Source organism: Sycon ciliatum, chromosome 1 (assembly GCF_964019385.1).
Source record: "Sycon ciliatum chromosome 1, ocSycCili1.1, whole genome shotgun sequence".
Lineage (NCBI taxonomy): Eukaryota > Metazoa > Porifera > Calcarea > Leucosolenida > Sycettidae > Sycon > Sycon ciliatum.
Genome location: NC_088643.1, coordinates 26,431,241 through 26,457,466, shown reverse-complemented (window position 1 = coordinate 26,457,466; position 26,226 = coordinate 26,431,241). Strand labels below are relative to the sequence as shown.

Here is a 26,226-nt window from a genome sequence, read left to right as displayed (position 1 = left end):
CAATGTTAACTGCCACTGCCAAGTTCACATGGTTCGTACGGTAGTGCATTTTTGTACGGACACTCCAGTCACTTCATTTGTTGTGCCAGATTCCCGTATGTAAGTCAAGTTCCGTTTGTAAGTCGACCCCCAGCTTTTGGCGAAATTTCTGGCGCACAGAAGGTCGACTTATATTCGGGAAAATACGGTATAGCAACGACAGCAGATCTGATTCTCAATGGAATAGATCAAGACAAGCGCCAGATAACTGTCTAATCCACACAACTGGCCAAGCCATGTGAATCCCCCCAATGCACACCTGGTCTACACACGGAGTACATCGGAATAGGACGGCCAAGACGGTTACCTATGCACACCCTACACTTGCTGGGGTAACACACACACACACACACACACACACACACACACACACACACACACACACACACACGCACGCACGCATGCACGCACACACGCACACAAGGCACGGGAAATATCTGTGACGATATAGGATGGACAGTTCAACCCAAAGCAAACGCGTGTGTGTGTATGTGTGTGTGTGTGTGTGTGTGTGTGTGTGTGTGTGTGTGTGTGTGTGTGTGTGTGTGTGTGTGTGTGTGTGTAAGTAAGTAAGTAAGATAGATAGATAGATAGATAGATAGATAGATAGATAGAGAGAGAGAGAGAGAGAGAGAGAGAGAGAGAGAGATAGAGAGAGAGAGAGAGAGACAGAGAGACAGAGAGACAGAGAGAGACTGAGAGAGAGAGAGAGACAAAGAGAAGAGAGAGAGAGAGACAAAGAGAAGAGAGAAAGAGAGACAAAGAGAAGAGAGAGAGAGAGAGAGACAAAGAGAAGAGAGAGAGAGAGAGACTGAGAGAGAGAGAGAGGCATGCACTAAAACGAAATACAGACTAAGCAGAAGGACCAGGGATCCCCCTCACTACAGGGATCCCCTCACCACAGGACCAGGGATCCCCCTCACTACAGGACCAGGGATCCCCCTCACTACAGGACCAGGGATCCCCCTCACTACAGGACAATCTGAACTTACAGCGTCACAATATCCACATACGGCTCTTCTAAGGCTAGGTCTAGAGCTTCCTACAGGTGAGCAGCAAACAACAACAACAACAACAACAACAACAACAACAACAACAACAACAACAACAACAACAACAACAACAACAACAACAACAACAACAACAACAACAACAACAACAACACTCTTATTGGCGATGGTGCCATCGTGAGAATAAAGAATTCAAACAGAGAAGATGAAAAAGAGAAAATCTCACAGAGACAAACTACAGAGCTACCATGCAGGGAGCAACACACAATTCCTGAGCACATTTGTCAACTTGAAAAAAAGTAGCTCCACTCCAAGGTAACTATACTATGGCACCTGATTGGGGAACTGTTTGAGTTGCACTGGCCTATGTGCCCCCATACCCTATGCCGCACACATACACTGCTAGCGAACATGTGAACATGACTAAATACAACAGGCACTGGCAATGAGACAAGCAAGCAGCAAGTCAGCGAGCCCTTAATTAGAGACACACCCGCACCTTGCCAGATCTGTCCTTTATGCCCTGGTGCGCACCGCGCTTTAGTAGCAGACACACCATGCTGCAGCAGAGAGTAGAGCCAACACACACACACACGCACACGCACGCATGCACACACACACACACACACACACACACACACACACATGTTTATGTATAATTATGTACAATGTCAATGTAACTAACTGGTTACTCTACACGTACCAGCATAGCAGCAATGGAAAGAGTAAAAGCAGAATCGGTAGTGAGACACATGGATACTACCAAGGTTAAATAGTATATCAGCTCCCAAGAGTATATCAGCTCCCAAATGCACATCTGCATATGGTATTGACCGCACCGCTCTTTGTTCCAGTTACCTCGTGAATCAATAAAATGCACTGATTTCAGCTCCAAAATTCAAAAATATTCCATCGGAGCAACCCCCTCCCAACAAGTAAATTGTGCCTCAGACGGCTGACCGCACCACCCTAAATAATTACCTTCCGATGCCCCTAATTTCATCGGTATGTAGTGCTGAAAAGCAGAAAACACCAACAGCACTAACTACGGTATATGACACAGATAGACTTCAGTCAATGTAGTCTTCGCTCAGGTCAAACGATTCATGTTTCGAGTTTGTGAGAGTCATTGCGGCCCATTGTTTGTCCCGCCAGCATGTCTGGTCATCGTTCTGGGCCTCGGCGCAAACGGTCAGACGTCTGGCAACATTTCATTCAATCGAAGGACAGTGGTCATGTCGCAACACTCGGAAGCTTGGAGACAAAGGAGTTCTCGTGCACAAGAGCGGCTCAACAACAATGATGAGAGAGCACCTTCGGACGACTCACAATATCGATCCGGATCCAAAGGACCGCACGACTAAAGCTGTGTCATCCAGCAGTGCTGGCGGTGCGCAAAGCAAAATCACTGCCTTTGCTATTTCATTGCCGGACACGTCGAAATCATTTGCACCAGCGACTCAGAAGCAAGCCATGCGAGTGAGGAGTCTCCTGACAGCAGCAGCATCGCCGTTGAGCCGAGCGCCAAGAAGCCCATGTCAGCCCTCAACCAGCTACTAAGCAGTGACGACTGTAGCAGTGTTTGCACGTCATCATTGATCCATGAATGGGTGGCATTATTCCTGATGGAGAGACCAGTGTCTAAGAGCGCCGACCCTTTGCAATGGTGGAAAAGCAATGCCAGCAGGTTTGACTTGTTAGTTCCCCTCGCAAAACGCCTGCTCTGCGCACCTGGAACGTCCGTGCCTTCAGAGAGGGTGTTCTCCTGCTCAGGGATCATCGTAAACAAGCTTCGGTCCTCTCTGACGCAGGAGAATGTCGACATGCTGGTGTTCCTCTGCAAGAACACCATGTTGCCATCAGCGAGATCGAGAGTCAGCTGTCAGCTTGCTGCTTCCAGCCAACCGGAGCTCAAGCCAGCCTCTGATTTTATGCAGGTGCTGGAAGAGGAGCTGCCACCACTTCCCAATCTTGCTGAGACCATTGACTCGAGTTCCAGTGAGAGTGAGGGTGCAGATGAGGAGGACACTCAGAAACTGTTGTTCATTCGCATTTTTAACTAAAAATGCCATCTGAGTGTTGCTGCATTGCATAAGATACATCTTACTTCTTGCTGAATAGTAGTGCATTGTAGATTTGTACTTTGTAGTCATCTATTATCATTACCTCTTGCTGAATACTGCATGCTGTTCACTGCTTGATTTTGCGAAAGAAGCAATTCATCATACTAATCATACATTCTTACAAAATCTGACTATACGGCTGTAACAAGGTCTGATTTTTTGTCCTTTTTTTGAGATATTTGACCGTGTTGAAAAAAAGAATCCTTCAACACCTTGTTCGTTTTGAAAAAGAAGGTTTGAATGGGAGTTTGAGACCTTCGTTTCACCCCTACCACCAGCGACATCAGTGCCAGCTAAGCAAGTCTTTTCTGCGTGTGGTAGATTGTGAATAAGCTCCGTTGCTCGCTCCTCCCTGCCAATATTGATGCCGTGGTCTTCTTCGTTCGCAACAAATCCATCTTGACTTCGACTGGTCCAGTAGCAATTTCCTCATCTGTGCAATCAGCCATGTCTTCTGAATGTGTGGCTGTGTCATCATCTTCTGCTATGGGAGTGGGAGCGTTGTCATCTTCCATGACTGCAATGAAGCATGACTGGTGCTGATATTGCTGATTTTGCTGTGCTGCATGCTTCTTCAATCTGATCTCTTTATCTGTAAACCATTCACAATGTAATTACTAGTTCTACAATAATCCAGACCAAGCATATTACGAGCCATGTAATTCGTATTTCGTGTGCTGCGGGATAACATCAATTTTCGTGTTGCAGGGGTGTGAACTGCATTACATTTACTACTTAGTATTACCAATACAGTAAAACCGGGTTTAAACGACCACCCCACGGTGCAAGCAAAAGCGGTCATTAAAGCCAGGTGGTCTTTAGAACCAGGTAGTGTCTGTGTGGAACTGTCGGTGCATGGAAAAACGATCGTTAAGAGCAGGTGGTCGCTAAACACAGAGGTCGCTTACACCAGGTTTTACTGTACTTGCACAATGGCATGATTCCATGAACCATGATTAATACTATAATAGCAACTTGTGGTATTCCTTCTTACTTCTATCACCAGAAATGAACAATGTGCATGATGAATTTGAATTTCTATACATTTTTGCTGGAGCTTATGACTCATATCTTACCAGGAAAACCTTGATGGTGCGTTGTGTCAAGTTGGGTGTAGTATAGGAAGGTCTAGGACGCAGTACTAGTAATCGATATCATAATCGATAATCGAATCGATACAAGGGTAGGTTAACCGATAGTTGAAAAGTGTAATCGTTTCACCCCTAGTCGTATTATTAAAATGAGCATCAATCTTCTACCCACCACTGCTATTGCAGCACCAGTGTACTACTACTACTACTACTACTACTACTACTACTACTACTACTACTACTACTACTACTACTACTACTACTACTACTACTACTACTACTACTACTACTACTACTACTACTACTACTACTACTACTACTACTACTACTACTACTACTACTACTACTACTACTACTACTACTACTACTACTACTACTACCTACCCTGTTTCACCAGAAGCTGCAGCAACATGCAGCGGAGTGCGGTCATCTAGATCGGCCATGTCGACGAGAGCCCCATTCTGCAGCAGCAGCTCAGCACACTCCACTGAATTCTGTAGCATGGCGACGGACACACATACACATAGGACAACACATTCTAATTCAGTGAAACTGGCATTTTGCAACCACCTGCATTTAGAAACCACCTGTCTTAAGAGACCACCTGACTTTAGAGATCACCTGTCTTAAAAAGACATCATCTGACTTTTTTTAGAGATCACCTGACTTTAGAGATCACCTGACTTTAGATTAAGAGACCAGCTGACTTTAATTACCTGACTCTAGAGATCACCTGACTTTAGAGATCACCTGACTTTAGAGATCACCTGACTTTAGAGATCACCGACTCTAGAGATCACCTGACTCTAGAGATCACCTGACTCTAGAGATCACCTGACTCTAGAGAGTGCCTGTCTTGAGAGATCACCTGTCTTTAGAGTGATTACTGTCAGTGGCACAAAGTCTAGCATTTTAACGAGACAGAAGCAACGCTACACGTATGTAATCCCTTCTCTCCTCGGTACTGGAGAAATACAATTAAAAAGACAGGTGTGTTCTGGCAGGGTCTGTGTCCGCAAAGTGGGATATTTTCGCAAATCGTTAAACATTAGACTCGTCATAACAGTTACTTTCAATTCTTACAGTAGTAACACCAAGTCGCAGAGCTTGTTTTTAAGACACCAACAGACCTACATGTATCTTCAATGACCACTTGTCTTCAAAAAGTCCAATGGCCAGTTTCCGTGCCCCACGGGCACATGGCTTTGCACTCGTCCGTCCGCACACGTATATAGTACATGTACATGAATACAATTCATCAAGCGCGGCCAAGGAATCAAGGTACTGTACATACAGTCAACCTTGCAAATTACAATCCTCAATCAGGCATGAGAAATGTGTTATTCTTTGCGAGGTGTCATTATATGCAGTCAAGCGGTTATGTTGTGCGAAGATAGTGTTGCCATCCGCGAGTTGTCAAATATCCGAAGTGTTGTTATTGGCCAGGTTGACAGTACCGTAAAAGTCCGTAAATAAGTACTTGGTACGTATTTACTTTCGAATTTAGTGACCACACCCGTACTAACTTTCGGGCGGGTATTGACTTTCGGGCGCGAACTAACTTTCGGACCTGACTTGTGTGTAGTGGAGAAGTCATTTTCATGTCGATGTACATGCTACGTGCTGCATGTGCATACCGTATCGGTACTTATTTCGGGCAGTATGTTTATCGGGCTTGACTTGACTTCAACAGACAGAGCCAAAAGAATGAAGGGGGTATTTCTTTCGGGCAGGTACTTAGGCGAGACCAAAAAAAATAGAGATTCCCGGGCCCTCCCGCACCAAAATCGAGCCAAAGCCAATTTTTTTTGAACAGTTCATACATGTACAGTAATAATCGTGTGAGTAGATCTGTGACGTGGAGTCACAAACCCGAGCTTGTACCTATGTACGACTCCCTGATGTACAGATCAGGGCCATCCATGCATCGTTGGCCGAAATACAGAAAAATAGAACGGGTAAACCGCGTACCTGTTGTCTGTAAAAAAAATGAATAAAATTTACCGGAAAATGCTGTAAAAAAAGTTCAGCATGGCATGCACACATAAATTCATGTACAATGTACATACATGGGAAAATAAAAAATAAAATTCGCCCGCCCGCACCAATTTCACATGGGTCCTGCCCGGGAATCTCGATTTTATTCCCGTAGCTATGCAGAAGACGTTACTTCAGTAACGTCTGGCGCTAGCCAGGGTCCACACAGCTTTAATTTGGTGTTTGTTTGTTTGTTTGTTTGTGTCACGCTTGGCGCTATCCCGTGTCTGTCCCGTACCGTACCGTACCAGCACAGACAGCTGGCCACAATATTATTTGTTTGTTTGTGCCATCAGCATGCCCGGCGCTATCCCATACCTGTCCCGTACCATCAAGAGTACGGTACCATCAAGAGAATGAGTATATATGCGAAGTGTATGGGGGAATGCATTCAGGCCGATAGTGCAGTAGCATTTTGTGTGGATTTGTGTGCGAGGCCGAGATCCCACTGGCAGGCTGGCTGGGCCGCCTGTCGACCAACCCGGGATTCGCATGTAGGCCGATAGCATTATAATTATAACGTATATAGATGTATAGCAGGGATTCGTATTATGTAAACGACTCCCTGCTGTATAGGGAGATTTTCTGGAAAGAAATACGAAGTAGGGAGACGAGGAAATGCTATTAGAATGGACGTTAGTTGCCGAATAAAAGACAGGATGCGTCAGCAAAAACATACTTTGGAAGAGAGACCCCGTCATCTCCAAAATAAACCTGAACGGGCGAGTCCGCGCCGGTCACAGGAAACGTCGTAAGAGAGATCCCGTCGACTCCAGAACGTCCGTGATCGGCAGAGTCAGCGCCGGTCACTAGGGGTGTGCGGATAATGCTCGAAAAGGTGGCAGATTCTGCTCGAAAAGCAGTGAAATTGGCAGAACCATACAAACCTTATGGCGGGCAATTCCTCGAATTCTGCTCCATTTCTTTATCCACATACCAAACATGCATGAAACTTACCAGAAAAAGTACCGAATTCTGCCAATTTTTCTGCCGGAATTATCCGCATATGCCTACCGGTCACAGGAAACGTCAGGACAGACATCCAGTCGACTCCAGAACACTAGCCAGGGCCATCACAGCTTTGACACGTTACATGCATGATGAGCAAGCAAAAAAGCATAGCGTAGGGCCCTGAGCTTCCAAGCTCTCTCGTTTTGGTCTCGCCTTATTTACGGACTTTTACGGTACATGTACAATGTCATGCAGCAGTGCTGATACTCAGTTACACGCTGCGGAGCTTACCGCCACGACGGCCTGATGGAGCGCTGACTGGCCATTGGCCGAGCGGTTCACCCAGTTCACGACAGCGCCTGTACAGTGCAGCAGCAGTCACAATGCACAGATCTCAGCAGAGATGTACAGCAATCACAACGCATACATCTCACAGAGATGCAAACAGTGCCGACTTGCTGCAGCAACTCAGCACCTGCAGTGAAAACGTCAGGTTTTGTGCGAGGTCTGCCAAGCAACTATGGATCAGTAATCCAGGTGTTGCTTGCCCCCCCTCCCCCCCCCCCCCCCCAGCTAGCACTTCAAGGTATGTAGTTCCCCTGGCACTCAATAGAAAAAACGTTTCCTACTGAAAATGCTACATTTGTTCAAGAATGATTGTGTGTGTTTTTATACTTAAAAAAAAGCCCACGCCCAACTCGCAAGGGAAAGAAAAGATAAGAGTACACAGGACGTGTGTGTGTGTGTGTGCACTCGTATGTGTGTTTGTGTGAACGTGTGCGTTTGTTCACGCAATTGTGTATGTGGTGTGTGTGTGTGTGTCCGTGTGTACACATGCACACGCATATACCGTCAGACTATACTTCCCACAAACATTAACTTTTTTCAGACCACTGTTTTCTTGACATGATGTACACGGCCAGAGCAAGCTACTGTTGTGTTATATAATCACTCAGGAAGGTCAGGGTTGGGGTCAGGGTTGTGGTCAGGGTTGTGGTCAGGGTTTGGGAGAAGGCCGTAACCAGGGTTTGGGATTGGTATTCTGAAAGAGTTTGCTACTTCGAAGTACAAATATGTTTCACGTGGGTTGCTTCAGCCTAGCTGGTGCGGGGTAGGGAAAAGCTAGGTCTGACCGTACAGTCAGTCATGGAGAGGCGTGTGCCCGGTAATGCAACACTTTACATGCTGACAGCGATGCATACCTTGTGTTAGACATCCAAACACACCTGCAGACACCAGCAGCACAAACACACACAGAGCCACCAGCACAGGCATCAGGATAAGCATCATTGTCATAATTTTAAAAATGCATTTCCACTCACAAGCGTTCTTGCAAACCAAAGAAAACAATGCAGATGACATGTGCTCATAACGTGCCTACAGATAATCCCAGAGCAACAGTTTGGAAGCTGTCTAACGAGACTACACTGTATAAGAGAGGCAGCCTTACCGTGAGTATTTCCTTTCTTTGCATGCGAGAACAGCATCTGCAGTCAGAGGAAAGGCATGCATGCACGCCAAACATGTACACACACACACACACATACACACACCTGTCCTGTCCAGCCACTGCCACAAGGGTCACGTCAAGGGTCACATGGGCCCTGGAGGGGTAATGGAGAGAGACTAGGAGAATACATACTTGTTCACAGCCCAAGCCTGGTCAAGTGGGTCCCTCTCGAAACACAAACACAAACACACACACAAACACACACACACACATATACACACACACACACACTGTGACTGTGACACATGCATATGCACAGTGTCACACAGTGTTATGCACAGACTCACCTCAGTAGGCTCCTTCTCAGTGACTCTTGGCACGGTTTTCCTCAGTGGCGACAATCCATGGGCGACAGGTGACGAGGGCATTTGTAGCACTACAGTCAGAATGGAGGCCGCAGAACGATGGAGAAAGGATGAAGACAGAATGATGGCGACACCCATAAACATGGCAATGAGAAAAAAAGAAAATACTCCTACAAGTTCACAGAATAACCATACATGACATACGACATATGACAGCCGCTGCCACCACCACCACCACCACCTCCACCACCAACAACAACAACAACAACTAAAGACTGAGATCACAAATGCGGCCGTGCACAGCAGTTGAATCAGGTAGTGGCAGCGGATTCAGTACACACTAGCTTACCTGATGAGCGAGGCAGCGGTGATTCAATGACTTCGTCACCATCTTCTACTACCGCCTCATCAGCAGATGGAGATGCGGACATGCCTAGTTCACGATCATTCGACTCAGGTAGAGTGGAGCCACCTAGCAATGCAGGGAGATAACCCACAGAACACACTAATCACCTATGCAGATCAAGCAGCCAAAGTCACATTACCATGATGCAGTGGGATGTTGTGCTGCTCAGGATCCTCGCATCATAAACATTTCAATTCGGTAGAGAGCATACAATTCCTATTTCTGGATAGAGCCGCTAACTCTGTATGTATTATAAACTGTTACAGCGTACTGGCATATCTAACAAAAGCCAGCCGAGCACCACACTTCAGTTCTCCTGGCCAGCAAACATGCACAGTAGAAACTGTTGGTTACGTGCAAGGGCATATGCACCATGCGTGCCCACCCGTGTGCATACATACCCTCATACACACCACGCATGTACATACATACATACATACAAACAAACACACACACACACACACACACACAAGTACATACACACACACACACGCACACACACACACACAAACGCGCGCGCACACACACACACACTGTACCACCACTTACTTTCATCATCGTCGGTCTCAGAGGAAGCCGATGACATGCACTCACGCGTTGGCGTGTTATCCGGTAGTGACATTGAAGTGGGTATTGAAAAGGCATGCTCTACATATTTGGCATTGATCCACTTCTTACGCTCTTCTCTACGAACACACACACACGTGACAAAAAAGCACATACAATAGAATTATCAAAAGATCCATCCATCTAGCTAAGTACCCCCACTAGAGTTCTGCCCTGACAATTTAGAGGCAAAAGCATTGCCTTTCATAAATTAATGGGTACCTGCATGGGACACTAAGTAGTACATGATTGTATAGTCAATGCTGTAGTGACCGCAGCGTGTGTACGACGCTCCAGACCAGTAGGGCACGTGTGTTCCAAGTTATGTGCAGCACCTGATGCCATGGTGACTGATGTGTATCTATATTCACTACGTCATATTTATCAGTGACCTGCTCATGGAGTTCTTCTGTACCGACACATGCTGCTGCAGCTAACAGCAGCCACGCTTACTTGGTGGATTGAGATGATATCCGGTGCTTATCCCAATCAGAAGGTACAGAGTAGAGCAGCAGGGAGTTGGCAGTGTCGTTGCCGACCATACGCATAAGCTATACGTGGACAGCATAAACACACACACACACACGCACGCACGCACGCACGCACACACACAACACAACAGTATGCAATCTGCAGTCAGTACATGTGCTGTTTTGATCTTCGTAGTGATGGTACATTATGTAGCCAGTTTTAGACGAGCAAAGTCAAAATCTCGTGAGCTAAGGGGCCGTCCACAATTATCAATCTTTTACACAAACGAAAAAGTTTCGTTTCGTTATGAAACCTATTGATAGCTGAAACATCAATCCAATCTAGCTGTCAAGTCAATATCTTTTTCGTTCAGGGGGTGGGAGGAGGGTCATCACTAAACTTTTTCGTTTTGAGAAAAATTATCGATAATGCAGGATGGTCCCTAACACTAACAGGATATAGAACAATGGCACATGAAAGCAGGGTATAACTTATAACTGCAAACGTTCCAGCCCTACCCCCCAAAAAACCATCATGCAATATTCTCCAAAGTAGGCAATGAGAATCGTACATGAACTGCCAGTACAGCTATAGTGGGACTAGGTAAGACTGGCTACTGCTGCCTCACATTGCTCGTCTCAGGCGAGTATCAGGGACCTGGGTCAAGGAAGACGCCTGATGCCATATCAATCCCCCAGATGTAAGCATGCTCATGAACATCAATAGGAAGACATCATGCGGATGGTGGACTGAATTAGCTGAAAATAGCCGAAACAAGCACGCCAAAATTCTAACATACAGTACCCAAGTTCATTGACAATGCTGTTTTAAATAGGCCTAGTTCTAAAGACTCACTTGGACACTCTCCGGGTCGAGCTCATCCAATGTGAGTGATCGTACTTTGGACACATGCACTCCCAGGCCACTAGAAACATAAACGCAAAAGAGAAAGACAGACAGACAGAGAGAGAGAGAGAGAGAGAGAGAGAGAGAGAGAGAGAGAGAGAGAGAGAGAGAGAGAGAAAAGAGAGAGAGAGAGAGAGAGAGAGAGAGAGTACACGAACAACCACTGGCGCTATTAGGAAGACACAACAGGTCGGCTTACACGTGCATAACATGAAATTATCCGATCACGGTGTGTCTACAGACCTGCAATGCCACTGAAAGACACAAGTCGAGCAAGTAAAACACTAGCTCTTCGAGCAAAACAAAACAGTTGACAGGAACTCCTGCCATGCCGTTGTCGCACCAACATGCTCGTACGTGTGTGCATGCGAGCACCCCCCCCCCCCCCCCCACACACACACGTGCATAGGCATGCACTCACGCCTGCACTCACATACATGCGAAATGCTGTATGAAGCGTTGGCACAATACCCAGGAAGGATGACCTGCTTGGCTAAGAGCAGGACTGACAGGAACACGAGAGAGACAACCACAAGTTTACAACATTGCGGAATCATCAGAATCGGTCCCAACATACCGGTGAATTCCAGAGCAGTCGATGCAGAGGGTGATGGCAAGGTTGATGCTGGCCCACGTCGGGTCTGAAGTCATACCACCAGCCGGCCAAGAAACAGAGAGCAACCATACCACAATATTCAGGATGAGCATAGTCCAAACACATCACACCATGCTAACATTCACTATTCTGCTCGAGTGCTGCAATTCATAGCACTTCCAGGAAGAAAACAAACTACGATGTCAGGTATCACAATAAAAAACTTGTAAAGCCACCCATGTCACATGTCACAGCATCGATTGACAGGCATTTCCACAATGCTGTGGGAACGAGTAGTGTTGAATAGCATTGGATCAGCTACTACTGTCCTCCATGTACATGTACAGTCAGACCTTGCTTTTCCGATCCTCTTTTATCCGGATCCTTCGCCATCCGGAAGAAAATAGCTGGTTACAGATTTACAACATATGTGATTTAAGCGAGGTCTGACTGCACACAAAGGAGAGCAGTGTTATCTGCAAGCATAGAGAGCTGTTTGATTAGCTGTTGGACAGAGCGGCAAACTAACCGCTGGCACCACAATCAGCACATTGATCATTGCCACGTGCACCAAGGACTTCATCACGACTGTATGAACACAGAGACACACACACACATACACATACATACACGCACACACACACACACACACACACACACACACACACACACACACACACACACACACACACACACACACACACACACACACACACACATGTACACACACATGTACACACATATGTACACACATATGTACACACACACACACACACACGCACACACATAGGCGCATGCACACGCATACACACATGCACACACAGATGCACACACGCACGCACACACACACACACAAGAGCACACATGTTTTATTCCGATTCCATCAACATTGCCCAAAAAGTACAACACTCAAAACACAGAACTAAGTTTAACTACATGCTAAAATGGCAAATATCTCTTCCAGTATAAATCGACATACAGAATACACTTTCCATGCTGGTGGCTGTGGAGTGTGCTGGTCCCAACCTGTTCACCAGCACCTGTTCACCAGTACACATTTCCACACTATGAGTTGCACATTGTGCAGCAGCAGCACGATGGGGGGGGGGGGGGGGGGGTCTACTCTACACATCCTAGACTACAGCCAAGAGTGAGCACAGGCATGCATTGTGATGAGTGCAATCTACGTTATTAGCAGACCAGGTGGTGAGCAATGAGCAGTCAGGCCAGCCATGCACAGCATAAGCAAGCAATCGGAAAGGCACCTCACCTCGTCCGCACACTGTTTCTCTCGGTATGAACCTACAGGACACAAACAACAACACACAGACATAGCAATAACAGGTGTGCTGGTAGACCATTCCACGCTGCCACAGAACAAGGGGACACGATTGAATGCAGCCATTTCTGGTGCAGGCAGCCAGCCTTCTCTTAGCTCTCTGTTGGCATTGAATTGCAATAGTACACAGTGGGACCTGTTTGATACTGAGTCCAAGGTACTGAGGTACAATGTACTAGAAAATTACTTCTGTGTGATGCTTGGATTCGATCTAAACTGCTTTCTCGTTGACCCGACTTCATCGTGATGATCGGCTCAGCTGGTCACCCTGAGCTACATCCATGAGACAAGAAGGTGGAAACAGCTAGCTGTCTGGAGATTCAGCAGGATCCAATCAGATTGACCAAGTTATAATATTTCTTGCTAGACCTGTGTGCTGTCAGCCCTCTTTTTCCTTTAGTTGTTGTAGCTAAATGTTTCCTTGTCTTTCTCCCAAGCCATTATTAGGTTCAGGCCTATGGGAAGGTAATGGTTAGTAGACCAGTTTGCACCTTTCTCTTAAAAACTAATGAGTAATTGTTAGTCTATGGGTTTACTTGTAATTATTAACTTTCGCAGCTGCCTTGGCTGGCGTCTACCCATGTTCTTTATTTGCGTGCTGAATGATTCGAATGAACTGAGATGATATTTCTGAAAGGTCCACAATCAATCTCTGTTCACAATGCTTCATTTTGTGTTGGTCAGACAGGACACTATGAATGCGACATATGATGTGCTGAACCTTGCAAAACAACTGCATGAGCTCCATCCGGATGCACGCACGCACTCAGGCACTCGCGCACGCACACACACACACAGCACACACACACACACACGCGCACACACACACACACACCTCAGACACATCCACCCATCCACACATACACACACACATACATCACCAATACATTGCTACTGACCTCCTCTCCGGCGATGTCACTATCCTTTAGCGCACGTGCAACACCAACCTAAAGCAACAGGTTGAGAAGACAAAAAAGAGAATCCAATGTCCTAAGCACTGTCATCACTTTCAACTGTATGCCTCAGCTCGCCATAACGCAGTGTCTATCGACCGGATCAAAACAGTGTGTGTGTGTGTGTGTGTGTGTGTGTGTGTGTGTGTGTGCGCACGTGTGTGTGCATGCGTGCATGTGTGTGTGTGCACACATGACAAAATACGGATCAAGCACATGAGCTGACCTGAATGGCTTCCATCCATGAACCCATCACTGCTTGGCTGTCCGCTTGCAATACACAACTCCTACAGAGAACAGAGCCGGCACATGGAGGACATGAAATGCATCATCCTTGATACTATACTGTAACTGTAGGTAAGGACTGCTGCTGCATTGCTGCACTGTGCTCTGTTGGCAATGACATGCGTGAGGGCTAGAAGCACAACAATGATGCAGAATGATGCAGAGTGAGTCATGTACATGTATACCATTCACATCCTCCACAATAACACCTCAAACAGTCACGGCCTGTGTTGATATTTCGTTTGTGGTAGCTTGTGCGTTGGGCCTCAAGCACTGCAGCAAGTCTGCTTGTTCCCGAATATTCAACGACGTACATGATACACTACAGATTCAGGTGGCTGGCAATATTTCTGCATTTCTCGCATAGGCATACCAGAACGATTGCTGCAACTATGTGTATGCCGGCAAGAAAAGAAGAAGAAAACCGTAAAGGCTGGACGAGGTGTTAGGTACTAGGTGGCCCTTGTGAAAGGCCACAACTCTCCATTTCCTCGTCGCCTTCACTTCCCCAACCGAAGCCAGGTGCCCAATTCCAGATAGGTATCTTGGGGACGGAATCTTTCTCCACTCAAACTAAGCCGGACTCATGACGCCATGTGTGGAACGCCAATGCTCCAAGCGCGTTTCCAACTACGTATCCCCGAGGGCAAATGCAAGAAAATGTAAACAAAAGTTTAAAAAAAACCACCAGCAACTTTCACCAGATACATGTACCGAGAATTTCAGCCAATGGTTGACTTGTATTAATCAGGAGGATGCTACTGTGGACAGCTTTTACTGGCCCCAGTCGCGGCTCACAATTTCACAAGCAAGGCAGCACCTGATGATGAATGATGAGATGAAATGTAATCGAGCTGAACCTCGGGACTGCGGCCACAACACATCTTCTCTACACGGCAAGAACGTCGAACACGAAATGCAATTAGACATAAATGCAATAGCATGTTTGCAGCACGTACAGCCCACCCTCTTGATCAACAGTGTGTGTGTGTGCAAGCATACTTTGTAGGTGTTGTTACTTCAAAGCAGAAGCGTCTCTCTCCTTCCTCCACGGGCTTCACGTTGCAGAGGCGCAGGTCTTCTGCCACGACAGTGACGTCACAGTCAGACTGTACCACACAACGACAACAATGAGCACATACACATGTGCACTAACTCCCACATCAATCAGAGGCAGTAACAACAGGTGAGTGTTGCTGTCTAGACTGACACAAGGCTGCGTAAACCCAGTATACATTCGACGTTGCACAAATATGGCCATCGCTCTGCGCAAATTAACCTTAGAGACTTCATAAAAGGTGGCGAAAAAGTCAAAAATGATGCCCTTGAAATGTTGGTCGCGAGTGCAAAGTTTCTTTGCACTGCACTCGGCAGCAAAATTTCAAGCTTGTCATTATTTTTACTTTTCGCCAGCATTTATGAAATCTCTAAGATTTGTTTTTTGCTGACTGATTGTGTGTTCTACTGAACACAAGATGCCTGAGCAATATTTTGAATTTTCCTTGCAATAAGGTGTACTAAAAAAAAAAAAATTCACGGTTCGCGTGAGACTCGGCTGGAAGCCGGGCTTTTCGCATCCGTAGGTGCACTAAATGGCACGTTTATTCAGGCGACGTCTTCGTTGTCACTGGTGATCAAAAAGGAAGTATAAAATGACGTCATAGCGTTAATTTTTATGTTGCAGGATTGACTGAGCATGTTGACATGCATGCACATTTGAGAGGTAGAAACTTTACAACTTGCATGCTGACCATCTAGTAGAGTGAAACGCATCTAAAGCCAGTGCTCAAGGCCAAGGTCAGTGCTCAAGGCCAAGGCCAGTGCTCAAGGCCAAGGCCAGTGCTCAAGGCCAAGGCCAGTGCTCAAGGCCAAGGCCAGTGCTCAAGGCCAAGGCCAGTGCTCAAGGCCAAGGCCAGTGCTCAAGGCCAAGGCCAGTGCTCAAGGCCAAGGCCAGTGCTCAAGGCCAAGGCCAGTGCTCAAGGCCAATGCCAGTGCTCAAGGCCAAGGCCAGTGCTCAAGGCCAAGGCCAGTGCTCAAGGCCAAGGCCAGTGCTCAAGGCCAAGGCCAGTGCTCAAGGCCAAGGCCAGTGCTCAAGGCCAAGGCCAGTGCTCAAGGCCAAGGCCAGTGCTCAAGGCCAAGGCCAGTGCTCAAGGCCAAGGCCATTGCAGTCAGGCCATTCCAATACAGGCCAATTATTGCTGGGTGAAACAGTGACCATCGGGGCAGTTGGGAAGAAATTCTACAACGCAACCGCAAAAGAGTGCGTAATGCTGCGTATACATACCCCTGTGCGATGCTGATACTGCAGACGACTGTCCTGGATCCAGAAAAAGCGGCGACTCCACTTGCGAAACTTGTTGGTCTTGGACTTCTTGAAAAGATAGCCTTCGATCACGACCGTCCTGTTGAGGCCAGTGTAGAACAAGTTCAAGGAGAACGCTTACACATACATACAATGTAGACTGGTCCAAGGCCAACAAATAACCTACCAAACTCTGGAAGGTATCAGCCGCAATATTATTCCCAAATATCGAATCAATACCTGCAGTGTGGCTTTTACACGACTACAATTGTGCAAACTTGAAAGTAACTTTCCTCCACCACACAGAGCTGTGGCCAAGACCAAGGAAATCACACTTTTACACGACTACAATTTTGCAAACTTGAAAGTAACTTTCCTCCACCACACAGAGCTGTGGCCAAGGCCAAGGAACTCAAGCAACTGACACCAGGCAATTCTAATCAGAGTAACCGCTCCAAGTTAGTGACCATGTCTTTGGCCTGTAAAGGAATTGCATTATTTTTCTATTCACGTATATTAAAGATAAATGCCAAGGCTGAGTTTTATAGGGACTAAAACCTGCATTAAAACCGAGGTGTAGCGGAGTTTTTTTTTAAGCTTTTTACAACTTGTTTTTATTGCCTATGAAAACGAAGCCGAGGGATTTATCCTACAGTAAATCCACCTTTCATACAAACGTCCACTCAAACACTCATTGCTTCTTGCTACGATAAGTCACCCCCGCTAAAAGCTACAGATAGTAAGGTAATCAATCTTCTCGTTCAATCATTTTCTCTCAACGTACTGGTCTGCTTTACATCGTAATTTTCGAAGGGTTCAAATCATCTGGTGTGTTCTAGTCTTGCTCTGCTTTGATGCCGTCTTGAATTGCTGATCAGATCAGGATCATGTGATCAGACCAGGTCTTGCTAATCCATTTTTTTATGTTCCTTTCATGCGCAACTTTACAACTTTGGCCAAATATTTGTGATCAATGAACATTCGGGGTATATAAGCTGCACTCCGGGTGGAGCTTTGGTCTAGTTTCAGGAACACGCGTGTAGCCTATACCCGGTAAAATCTGGCACACGGCTATCACTTAGATTTTAGAAATAGAGAACTAAGTTGCGAGTAGTGCAGGGTAGTGCAGGGTAGTACAGGTAGTGCAGGGTAGTGCAGGGTAGTGCAGGGCAGTGCAGGGTAGAGCAGGGTAGTGCAGGGTAGTGCAGGGTAGTGCAGGGTAGGTCAATAGCAAACATTGTAGTTAGGACTAGAGAGGTCTTTCACACCTACCCAGGAGCAAAAGACATGCTCTGGCGGTGCGACCGCTTGATCATCTCCGATCGGCTGCTTTGCTGCTGAGCAACAATGGAGTGTCGGTCTTCCATGGTGGTTCTCTCTTCCTCAGCGGCTTCAGTCAATGCTCCAATCTGCAGGCAGAATATCAGGTAGTCAGCACTGGGGAATGAATTTTAATTTTTTTAAAGTGCTGAATAACTAATAGCTTCAGTGTTTTGCGGTTAAGCAATGGTTTCGTGGACTGGGGAGGGGGGCACTGGCATCCTAGTTCCAACAATCCATAAGAAACATGCCAAGTACAACCTGGTACACACAGCATATTCAAACTTACATGGGAACAGCTGCAAGCAGAACAGAACAGGCAAGAGCGTGTCCTTTAATCATGTCCAGTGAGAAGCGAGCTAAGGGGAACACGGGTAGTATGTAGACATGTGCTGACGTGGACAATGTGCTTGGCTGGTCTAGTGACTTACCCGATTGTCCAGGTCACGAATGGACGGGTCCATGTCTTTGAGTTGGTCATAGCCTTGGTGGAAGAGGGTGAAGTTGGCACGAGAGAATGACAGGATCTGCGACACAGACACAGACACACAACACAGACACACACACACACACACACACACACACACACACACACAAACAAACCTGGGCTGTGTTCTCAGGCTGCATACATGTAGTCTCACTGGTGTAGAAATGCCGGTAGAGTCAGGACTGACGGAAGCAGTTTGTGATTCACCCGGCCTTACAAAAATAGTCTTTCGTACTTTTCATATATGGCGGGTGCACATGACCTCTTCAGCAGTATACACGCTTGGTGGCCAAAAGGTTGATCTCGCCATGGCCTAACCATCCCGGACCGGTTCCACCGGGCCTGGGAGCGTAACCCAGATGTTCAATATGCCCAACATGGATTCTGTTCAACATGCGTGTCTAAGTACAAAACAGTTAACAGTTCACACTGAAGTGGATGCAAAACACAGTTCAGCTATGGGTCCAAACAAATTGTACACCTTATTGTACATGTATATCACACCGATGTTCAGAAGATCCCGAAGTCTGAACCCACGACTATGTGTCACATGCATGATTGTGCTGTACTGCTACGCATCTGCTTCTAGTATGCTTGCATTCATGGTTGCATTGACTGTAGGCCTGAGCGGTCACGTGCTCCTGTCCCGCGGGTTGGCCCAGATAGATCCTGCTGGCAATTCTTTCGGCAAAATATTGACGAATTTGAAAAGCGGAAATTGCCGGCAAAATCGGAGCAAAATGTCGAGAATTTGGGTAAAATCGATGCCTGATACTTGGATTTCCTTGTTTCTTACCCGTTCAGCATGATACACTGCCAATGACGAGATCATGTCACCGAAATATCACTGGGATTCACTGTGGATCAACATGATTTGAAAAACCCAGGGACACGTGTGTAAAAAAACGTGTTGAGAAACTGACCATGCGATTTTTATGAAACGTTGTACAGGAAGTGGATAAAATACACGTTTTTCCGGAGCAAAATGGAGCAAAATATCGAGTTTCTAGTGCCAGGCTTGGCAAAATATTGAAGATTTCGCAGCAACATTTTGTGGCAACATATCGAGGCGAGTGGAGCGAGTTCCCGGATGCACCGGAGTTTGCGACGCGCTGTGCTGCCTTTGTTTAGTTCCTGGTTGTTGGACTTTTACACTAGTTAGTGCAAACAGTTGCTTTCGGAGTTCATGTAGAAAGTTCACGGTTGTTGTTCCTTCGAATCGTTTTCTGTTGTGCACGAATGTGGAATGCGTCACTGTGTGAGTGTGCGTTCCCTTTAGTGAGCTTTTCTTAGCAACAGAAAATGGGTAGCAGAGGATGGTTACTATGAGTAATTAGAATTAGCTCAGCAGATCGATTGTGATAGTGTTCGCGATGCAATTTGTAGCAGTGCGTCTCGAACCTGGAGGAGGGTGCGGATTATGGCATCATCAGAACCCACGACCTTGGAGTATGCTGCAGAGTCGAGTGCTGGAGACTCGGAGAACGACTATGAAAAAAGGCCAAATTCGGGCCGTGGTCGCTTCTCAACTCCAGACCGAGAGGAAGCAGCTAGGGGTCGTGGAGCAGGCCTAAATTCAGCGCAAGTGGAGAGCGAACTGAGGGTGAGAAAGGCCACCATCAAAGGGCAGTTTAAGAGAGCAAGACGAGGCTTGCTAGTGCAGCTAAATGCCAATGGTCCGTGCGACATCGAAGGAATCTCGCAAAATCTGGAAGGCCTGACGGCACTGTACAATGGAGCTACTAGTTTGTTGGCAGACATCATCGGCGGCTGCCAAGACATTCGCCAGCGAAATAAACTGGCAAACGAGTTGGAAGTATTGGAAACTCAATTTTCGGCGGCCATGGACCGAGCACAGGCCAAGATCAATGTCAGCAAACTGAGCGAAGCCCATCCACGATCACAGTCACTGTCACAAGGCCGAAGGGACACCATTTCGGCTTCTCATGAGGACACACTGTCTGGGAGTCACCAGAACGAGCGTGGGAACCCCACAGAGTCTGTCTACAGCAAGACCATTGTTCCTGTAAGTACTCAGGTTGGTAGAACACTTGGCTTGTATACAGGTAGTGCTAGTGCAATGTCATACACCAGTATCAGTGATCTGTCAAGTGTGAGCGCCAGCCCTAGCCTAGGCCCTGTTCAGTCAGTACACGACACTGACTGTACTGCCTACCTCAGCATCAGAGCATGTGACAACCATGAATCACATCATAGGTAGCAGCAGCCTCACTACAAGTACAGCCACTAGCATCACTAGACCCCTTGCATCACTGAGTGCACCCAGGAGTGGTGCCAGACAGCCATCCACCAGCCATGCTGTGGCCAGCAGCCAGCCTGCATTTAGTAGCGGCTGACTGAATGCAGGGGCAAGTGCACATGTGCCATCTGCATGGCCTGCTGCCAGTAAACACGGTACATGTACAGCCTGGTCAGGTGGCGCAACCAGTCCTTGGACGCATATGTAACGTGTTGAGATCCCGACGTTTGCAGGAGATAAACGCAGTTTCGAGGCCTGGTGGGCTGCGCTCTCAGCGTGTGTGGACAAATTGTCAGTGTCACCAGAGTGCAAGATGCTCAGGCTGCGGCAGTATCTGAGTGGCGAGCCACTGCGAACTATCAAGAGTATTGGGTACACTGCCGCGTCCTATGAAGCTGCCAAGGACATGCTCACCCGAAAGTATGGCGGCGAGCGTTGTCGTCTGGCAATCCAGCTCGATGAGATAATGAGACCAATCCGAGAAGGCAAGCCACAGGAGCTGCAGCAGTTCGCTGAATTGCTGATGGTAGCAACTGTCCATCTCAAGGAGGCAGGACGACATGCAGAGCTGTTGGTCGGCACACTCTATCACTCCGTGATGAAGAAGCCGGATGAAAGGATCACCGCGCGCTATCATCGCTGGCGATATGACCATCATAGATCAGAGAGTGTCGAGTGCTCGTTAGAATTTGTTACCCTGGAAGCCGAGCTCCTGGTGACTGCGGTGGAGACGGTGCACTACAACTGCTGTCGTTATTATATTTTAGTATCCGGTGTGAGGCACCGTATTAAATGGCTACTCTAATTTCAGAAATTTTCGGTGCTCAATATTTTCGGTATGAGGACAAAAGGCCAGGTTAGGTGAACAGAAATTTTAGGTACAGAGAAGCAGTTCCCTATTGGTTTATGTGTGTTAGTGCTTGTTCGGTGTATTGAAATTTTAGGTATGAAACAGATGCACCGACAGTACCGAAAATAAAAGTACACCGAAAATTTGTGAAATTACAGTATCTTCAAAGTATCTTGTAGCGTTTCACTATGTTTCATCATTATTGCGAGTACATCTATTAGTGGCTGTTTAATCTATGTTTAATCAGGGTAGGGGAGAGCGTTCAGAAGATCCCGAAATCTGAACCAACAACTATGTGTCACATGCATGATTGTGCTGTACTGCTACGCATCTGCTTCTAGTATGCTTGCATTCATGGTTGCATTGACTGTAGGCCTGAGCGATCACGTGCTCCTGTCCTGCGAGTTCCGGGATGCACCGGAGCTTGCGCCACGCTGTGCTGCTTTTGTTTAGAGTTCCTGGTTGTTGGACTTTAGACTAGTTGGTGTGAACAGTTGCTTCCGGAGTTCATGCAGAAAATTCAAGGTTGTTGTTCCTTCGAATCATTTTCCGTTGTGCACGAATGTGGAATGTGTCACTGTGTGAGTGTGCGTTCCCTTTAGTGAGCTTTTCTTAGTAACACCGATATTTATTTTAGTCTCGGAGACCCCCTTGATTTAGGCTTCAGCCTTTGGGGAATCCCTCAAATAATAATTATAATTATAATCGTAAAACTCTTTCTTTACCCAACACATTACGAAGCACTTGCACACTCACCTTCTCAAGTATTCGTAATCGCTTGTTCGACTGGAACACGTTCAGCTGGACATAAGCAGAGCATGCAGGCAACGGCATGATAGAAACACGATGAGCATGCTAACATGTATGCACTGGTACTGGAAGATTACAAGTAAGGCGCCCACTCCCGCATGCAGGAAATGTATGTACATGTACTGGGAGATAAGCCCGTTCAATGTACACGATGTGCATCCTGTTTATACAGGATAACACGATTCCGCGGACGCACACTTTTCAACTACATGTATACCGCATATTCTCTATTATAAGCACAGGTCTCCATTACTAGCACAGTCTCTAATACAAGCACACTGTGAGCACCTTTCGAAACATTATAAGCACAGTCTCTATTATTAGCACGGTCTTGGTGGAAATCAATGCTGCATGTATGATATCTAGCATGTATTTCTTCTTGCTCTGTATGGATGTATTGGTTGAAAAAATATAAGCGCAGTCTCCAATATAAGCGCGGTCTCCAATATAAGCGCGGGGTAGAGGGGTGTTGAAAAAATATAAGCACGGCGCTTATAATAGAGAATATACGGTATTCAATTATTGGCTTTCAAACTATCAGTTCCAAGGTCATCCCACACAACAACAAAGTCGGAAAAGGGTGTATACCAAAATCGATTTCCTCGTCACGCTCATCCCTTTATGGACTGGTAAACCAAGGCGGAAGCGGAATCAGTCAACGTCCAAGAGAAGACTTAACACAAGGTCCCTCAAGCTCAGGTGAAGCTATTGCAACAACGTTCCAACGCAGCTATTACTCTACTGAGTAATTGATTGCTGGGTGCCACACCTTGAAAGCATATTCCAGTGCCGTGTCCTTGAAAGCCTGCTGTATGGAGTCCACGAGGCCTTCAGCCTGTGCATGGAGAACACAGACAGCAAGCAAAATGCATAGTCGCCAAGAGAGTAGTCGCTGAGAGATTTTATTTCCTTCTATTCCCAGTGTTGCATCTTTAAATGATCCCGGGGACAGAGACCAGCATGACCAGCAGGCACAATATACGTACTTGCCCAGCTCAGCTGGCTTGAAAAGCTCAATCAAGTCCCCTAGCTCCCCCACGCTTCTCGTACGTGTCAGTTCCCCTTTCATTTCTCCTCTCTATTGTCGTCCTGGCTGTCTATCGCCCACATCACCTTTTCATTGGCTAGTGCCACGTGATTGTGAATAAATAAATAAACTCAACATCTGTGTCCTAGAAAGTTTTTTTGCAACAGAAAACACGCAGCACAAATCAAGGTGAAGGGCTAAGTGGGTCACCACTGAAACCTTGAATAGGGGTAGAACACTATACTCAGGAGCAGGGAATAGTAAAATACCTACTACTCCCTGCTCAGGATACATCTGTGCCTCCAGTAGTTGTTACGAGTGGCAGGAGTGAGATGTTGTGAAGGCATACGGCACTACTAGACAAAACTCATACCGTCTTTCTTTCCTCAGAACTTACATCTGATGCCTCTTGCTGCTTGGTCTTGGGAATAGAGGAATTCCGTGATATTGCACTGCAAGACACAGAGCAAAATGTCATAGGTATATTCGGAGTTAGGTTCAATAAATTCTCATAATACATCAGTTTCTGGGCAACAGAGTCAGTATGCACTTAGCTCACTACATGGAATGCCCTTCCTCTTCATTACGTTCTACAATGCAAGTAACAAATCCTCACCCCCACCCCTCACACACAAAATTGCACAAGCACGCACGCATGCTCGCACGCACACACACGCACGTACACACATGTGAACACAAAAAAAACATTCATACACATACGCACATAGACCAGTTTCCTGTGCCTCATAGGGTGGTCACTAAATAGCAAAAAAACATAGCTTGCAGGTTTGCAGCATCAACACAGTCAGGAAACAAGTTACATGGTACAGAAATGTTGGATCGCAGCATAGACCATTGAGCTAGCGAGTGTGGGAGTCACACTGATTATTCCAGTTGGGATAGAAGCATGAACATAGTGACTGGCTTTGTTTCACACAATACACTGTAACACTAATTTACAGTGATCATTGCTCATACTTGTCCAGGTCAGACGACACATGATCAAAGAGCTTCTTCGCATCGCGGAGCGGCTTGACATCTCTACATACACGCGGGTATAGAAAAAGAAAGATACACAAACGAGCCTTATGCGCACAGGCATGCACAGAAACAAGACAGCAAACACATACCAACTGTGTATATCTACATATCCATATCATACAATAGATTTATACGTGATGTTGATGCAACATCCTACAGCAGATCCTCAATATACAATGACAATATTGAACGGAATCACTATGTTGATTCTTCTCACTAAACACTGCATTCTCTCTGCCTACTACAAAGGCTGGCTACACACACACTCTGACCGATGTCTTACTTCTTCAGGAAGTCTTTGAACGGTTCTGCCACAGACCGGTCCGCAGAGTCAAATATCATCTGCACAACGAACACAGCACATATATACCACAATTTCAACATGAGATTAATGTGACATGATGATTTGATAGTCACACCCCCGTGCCCCCCCCCCCCCCCCACACACACACACACATACCCCCCCCCCCCCCCCACACACACACACACACATACACACACACTCAGACTCGGACATGCGCATGGCTGAAGCGATGATAGCGAACAGCTAAACATAGCAACTCACACACACACACACACACACACACACACACACACACACACACACACACACACACACACACACACACACACCATGTACCATGTACCATGTATACGCCCGTCGCAAGAGAAGCACGCAAATCTGCAAATGCATTGGATGTGCCCCCCCCCCCCCCCCCCCACCACCCACACTCGCACACGCACACACATCACAAGTAAGCACAGTGCCACACACACAACATTGAACAATGGTAGTCACAGTACCTGATAGTATGACTGAACATCCCCCATGACATTCTGCACTCTGCCGATGAGTTGCTGAAGAAGATTCAAACATGCACACACACAACAATACTTCTCATACAGTGTCCGTATGTCTCGGACACTCACTCCTGTGCTTTTCGAGATCAGAAAGGAAACCATACAATATGCATGCACAAACCATGGTACTTAAACAAGAAAAGATGGCAAAAAGATTGCAGGCCCTAGTCCAGAGTACATTGTACATGAAAGCATCTGAAATACTAATTATCCATTGATAAACTGTAACAATCAAAGGAATAACGAAGGAAACCCTGAGACAGTGCAGCCGTGACATCTACCTCTAAAGACAGCACATACTGAAGATTGCGTATTTCAAAAAGTATTCCACTTGGCACCCCAAGTGAGATTACACATCATTCCGAAAGGGATGCCAGCAAGGGCATGGATACGAGCATCGTCAATTGATCATAAGTGAACACAAATCCTGACCAAAGGCCCAACTGTAGGTTTGGACTAAAGTTTTCTGCTTTAGGCGCTACATCTGCGCCTTGATCCTTGAGGGTGGTGGTGTTCCTATGGATGCGGAAAACTCAGTCTACAGTCCATTCATAAAAAAATGGGTCCTGGCTCTGGCGAGCTCCCGTATTTGGCGATTTTTCGTGATTTCATCGTACACAGGCAGTGCTGCGAACTTTGAA

General features: G+C 46.6%; 1 protein-coding gene across 1 annotated transcript in view; it reads right to left on the bottom strand.

The window, feature by feature from the left end:
* LOC135820739 (arf-GAP with coiled-coil, ANK repeat and PH domain-containing protein 2-like) overlaps nt 1-25,604 on the bottom strand; it is a 32,432-nt gene extending 6,828 nt beyond the window's left edge. The window contains exons 1-26 of the mRNA XM_065333754.1: nt 25,529-25,604; nt 25,008-25,066; nt 24,662-24,724; nt 24,081-24,135; nt 23,426-23,491; nt 22,603-22,647; nt 18,681-18,776; nt 18,202-18,338; nt 16,912-17,029; nt 15,630-15,736; nt 14,569-14,629; nt 14,289-14,336; nt 13,321-13,352; nt 12,580-12,638; nt 12,033-12,096; nt 11,405-11,474; nt 10,532-10,629; nt 10,022-10,158; nt 9,416-9,538; nt 9,049-9,137; nt 8,702-8,738; nt 8,454-8,477; nt 7,543-7,610; nt 4,648-4,757; nt 1,549-1,609; nt 1,032-1,081 (exon numbers count right to left, since the gene is read on the bottom strand). Coding sequence (XP_065189826.1) covers nt 1,032-1,081; nt 1,549-1,609; nt 4,648-4,757; nt 7,543-7,610; nt 8,454-8,477; nt 8,702-8,738; nt 9,049-9,137; nt 9,416-9,538; nt 10,022-10,158; nt 10,532-10,629; nt 11,405-11,474; nt 12,033-12,096; nt 12,580-12,638; nt 13,321-13,352; nt 14,289-14,336; nt 14,569-14,629; nt 15,630-15,736; nt 16,912-17,029; nt 18,202-18,338; nt 18,681-18,776; nt 22,603-22,647; nt 23,426-23,491; nt 24,081-24,135; nt 24,662-24,724; nt 25,008-25,066; nt 25,529-25,555 — 1,904 coding nt within the window. The 5' untranslated portion in view covers nt 25,556-25,604. The remainder of the gene's footprint in view (nt 1-1,031; nt 1,082-1,548; nt 1,610-4,647; nt 4,758-7,542; nt 7,611-8,453; nt 8,478-8,701; nt 8,739-9,048; nt 9,138-9,415; nt 9,539-10,021; nt 10,159-10,531; nt 10,630-11,404; nt 11,475-12,032; nt 12,097-12,579; nt 12,639-13,320; nt 13,353-14,288; nt 14,337-14,568; nt 14,630-15,629; nt 15,737-16,911; nt 17,030-18,201; nt 18,339-18,680; nt 18,777-22,602; nt 22,648-23,425; nt 23,492-24,080; nt 24,136-24,661; nt 24,725-25,007; nt 25,067-25,528) is intronic.
* Between the last annotated feature and the right edge of the window lie 622 nt (nt 25,605-26,226).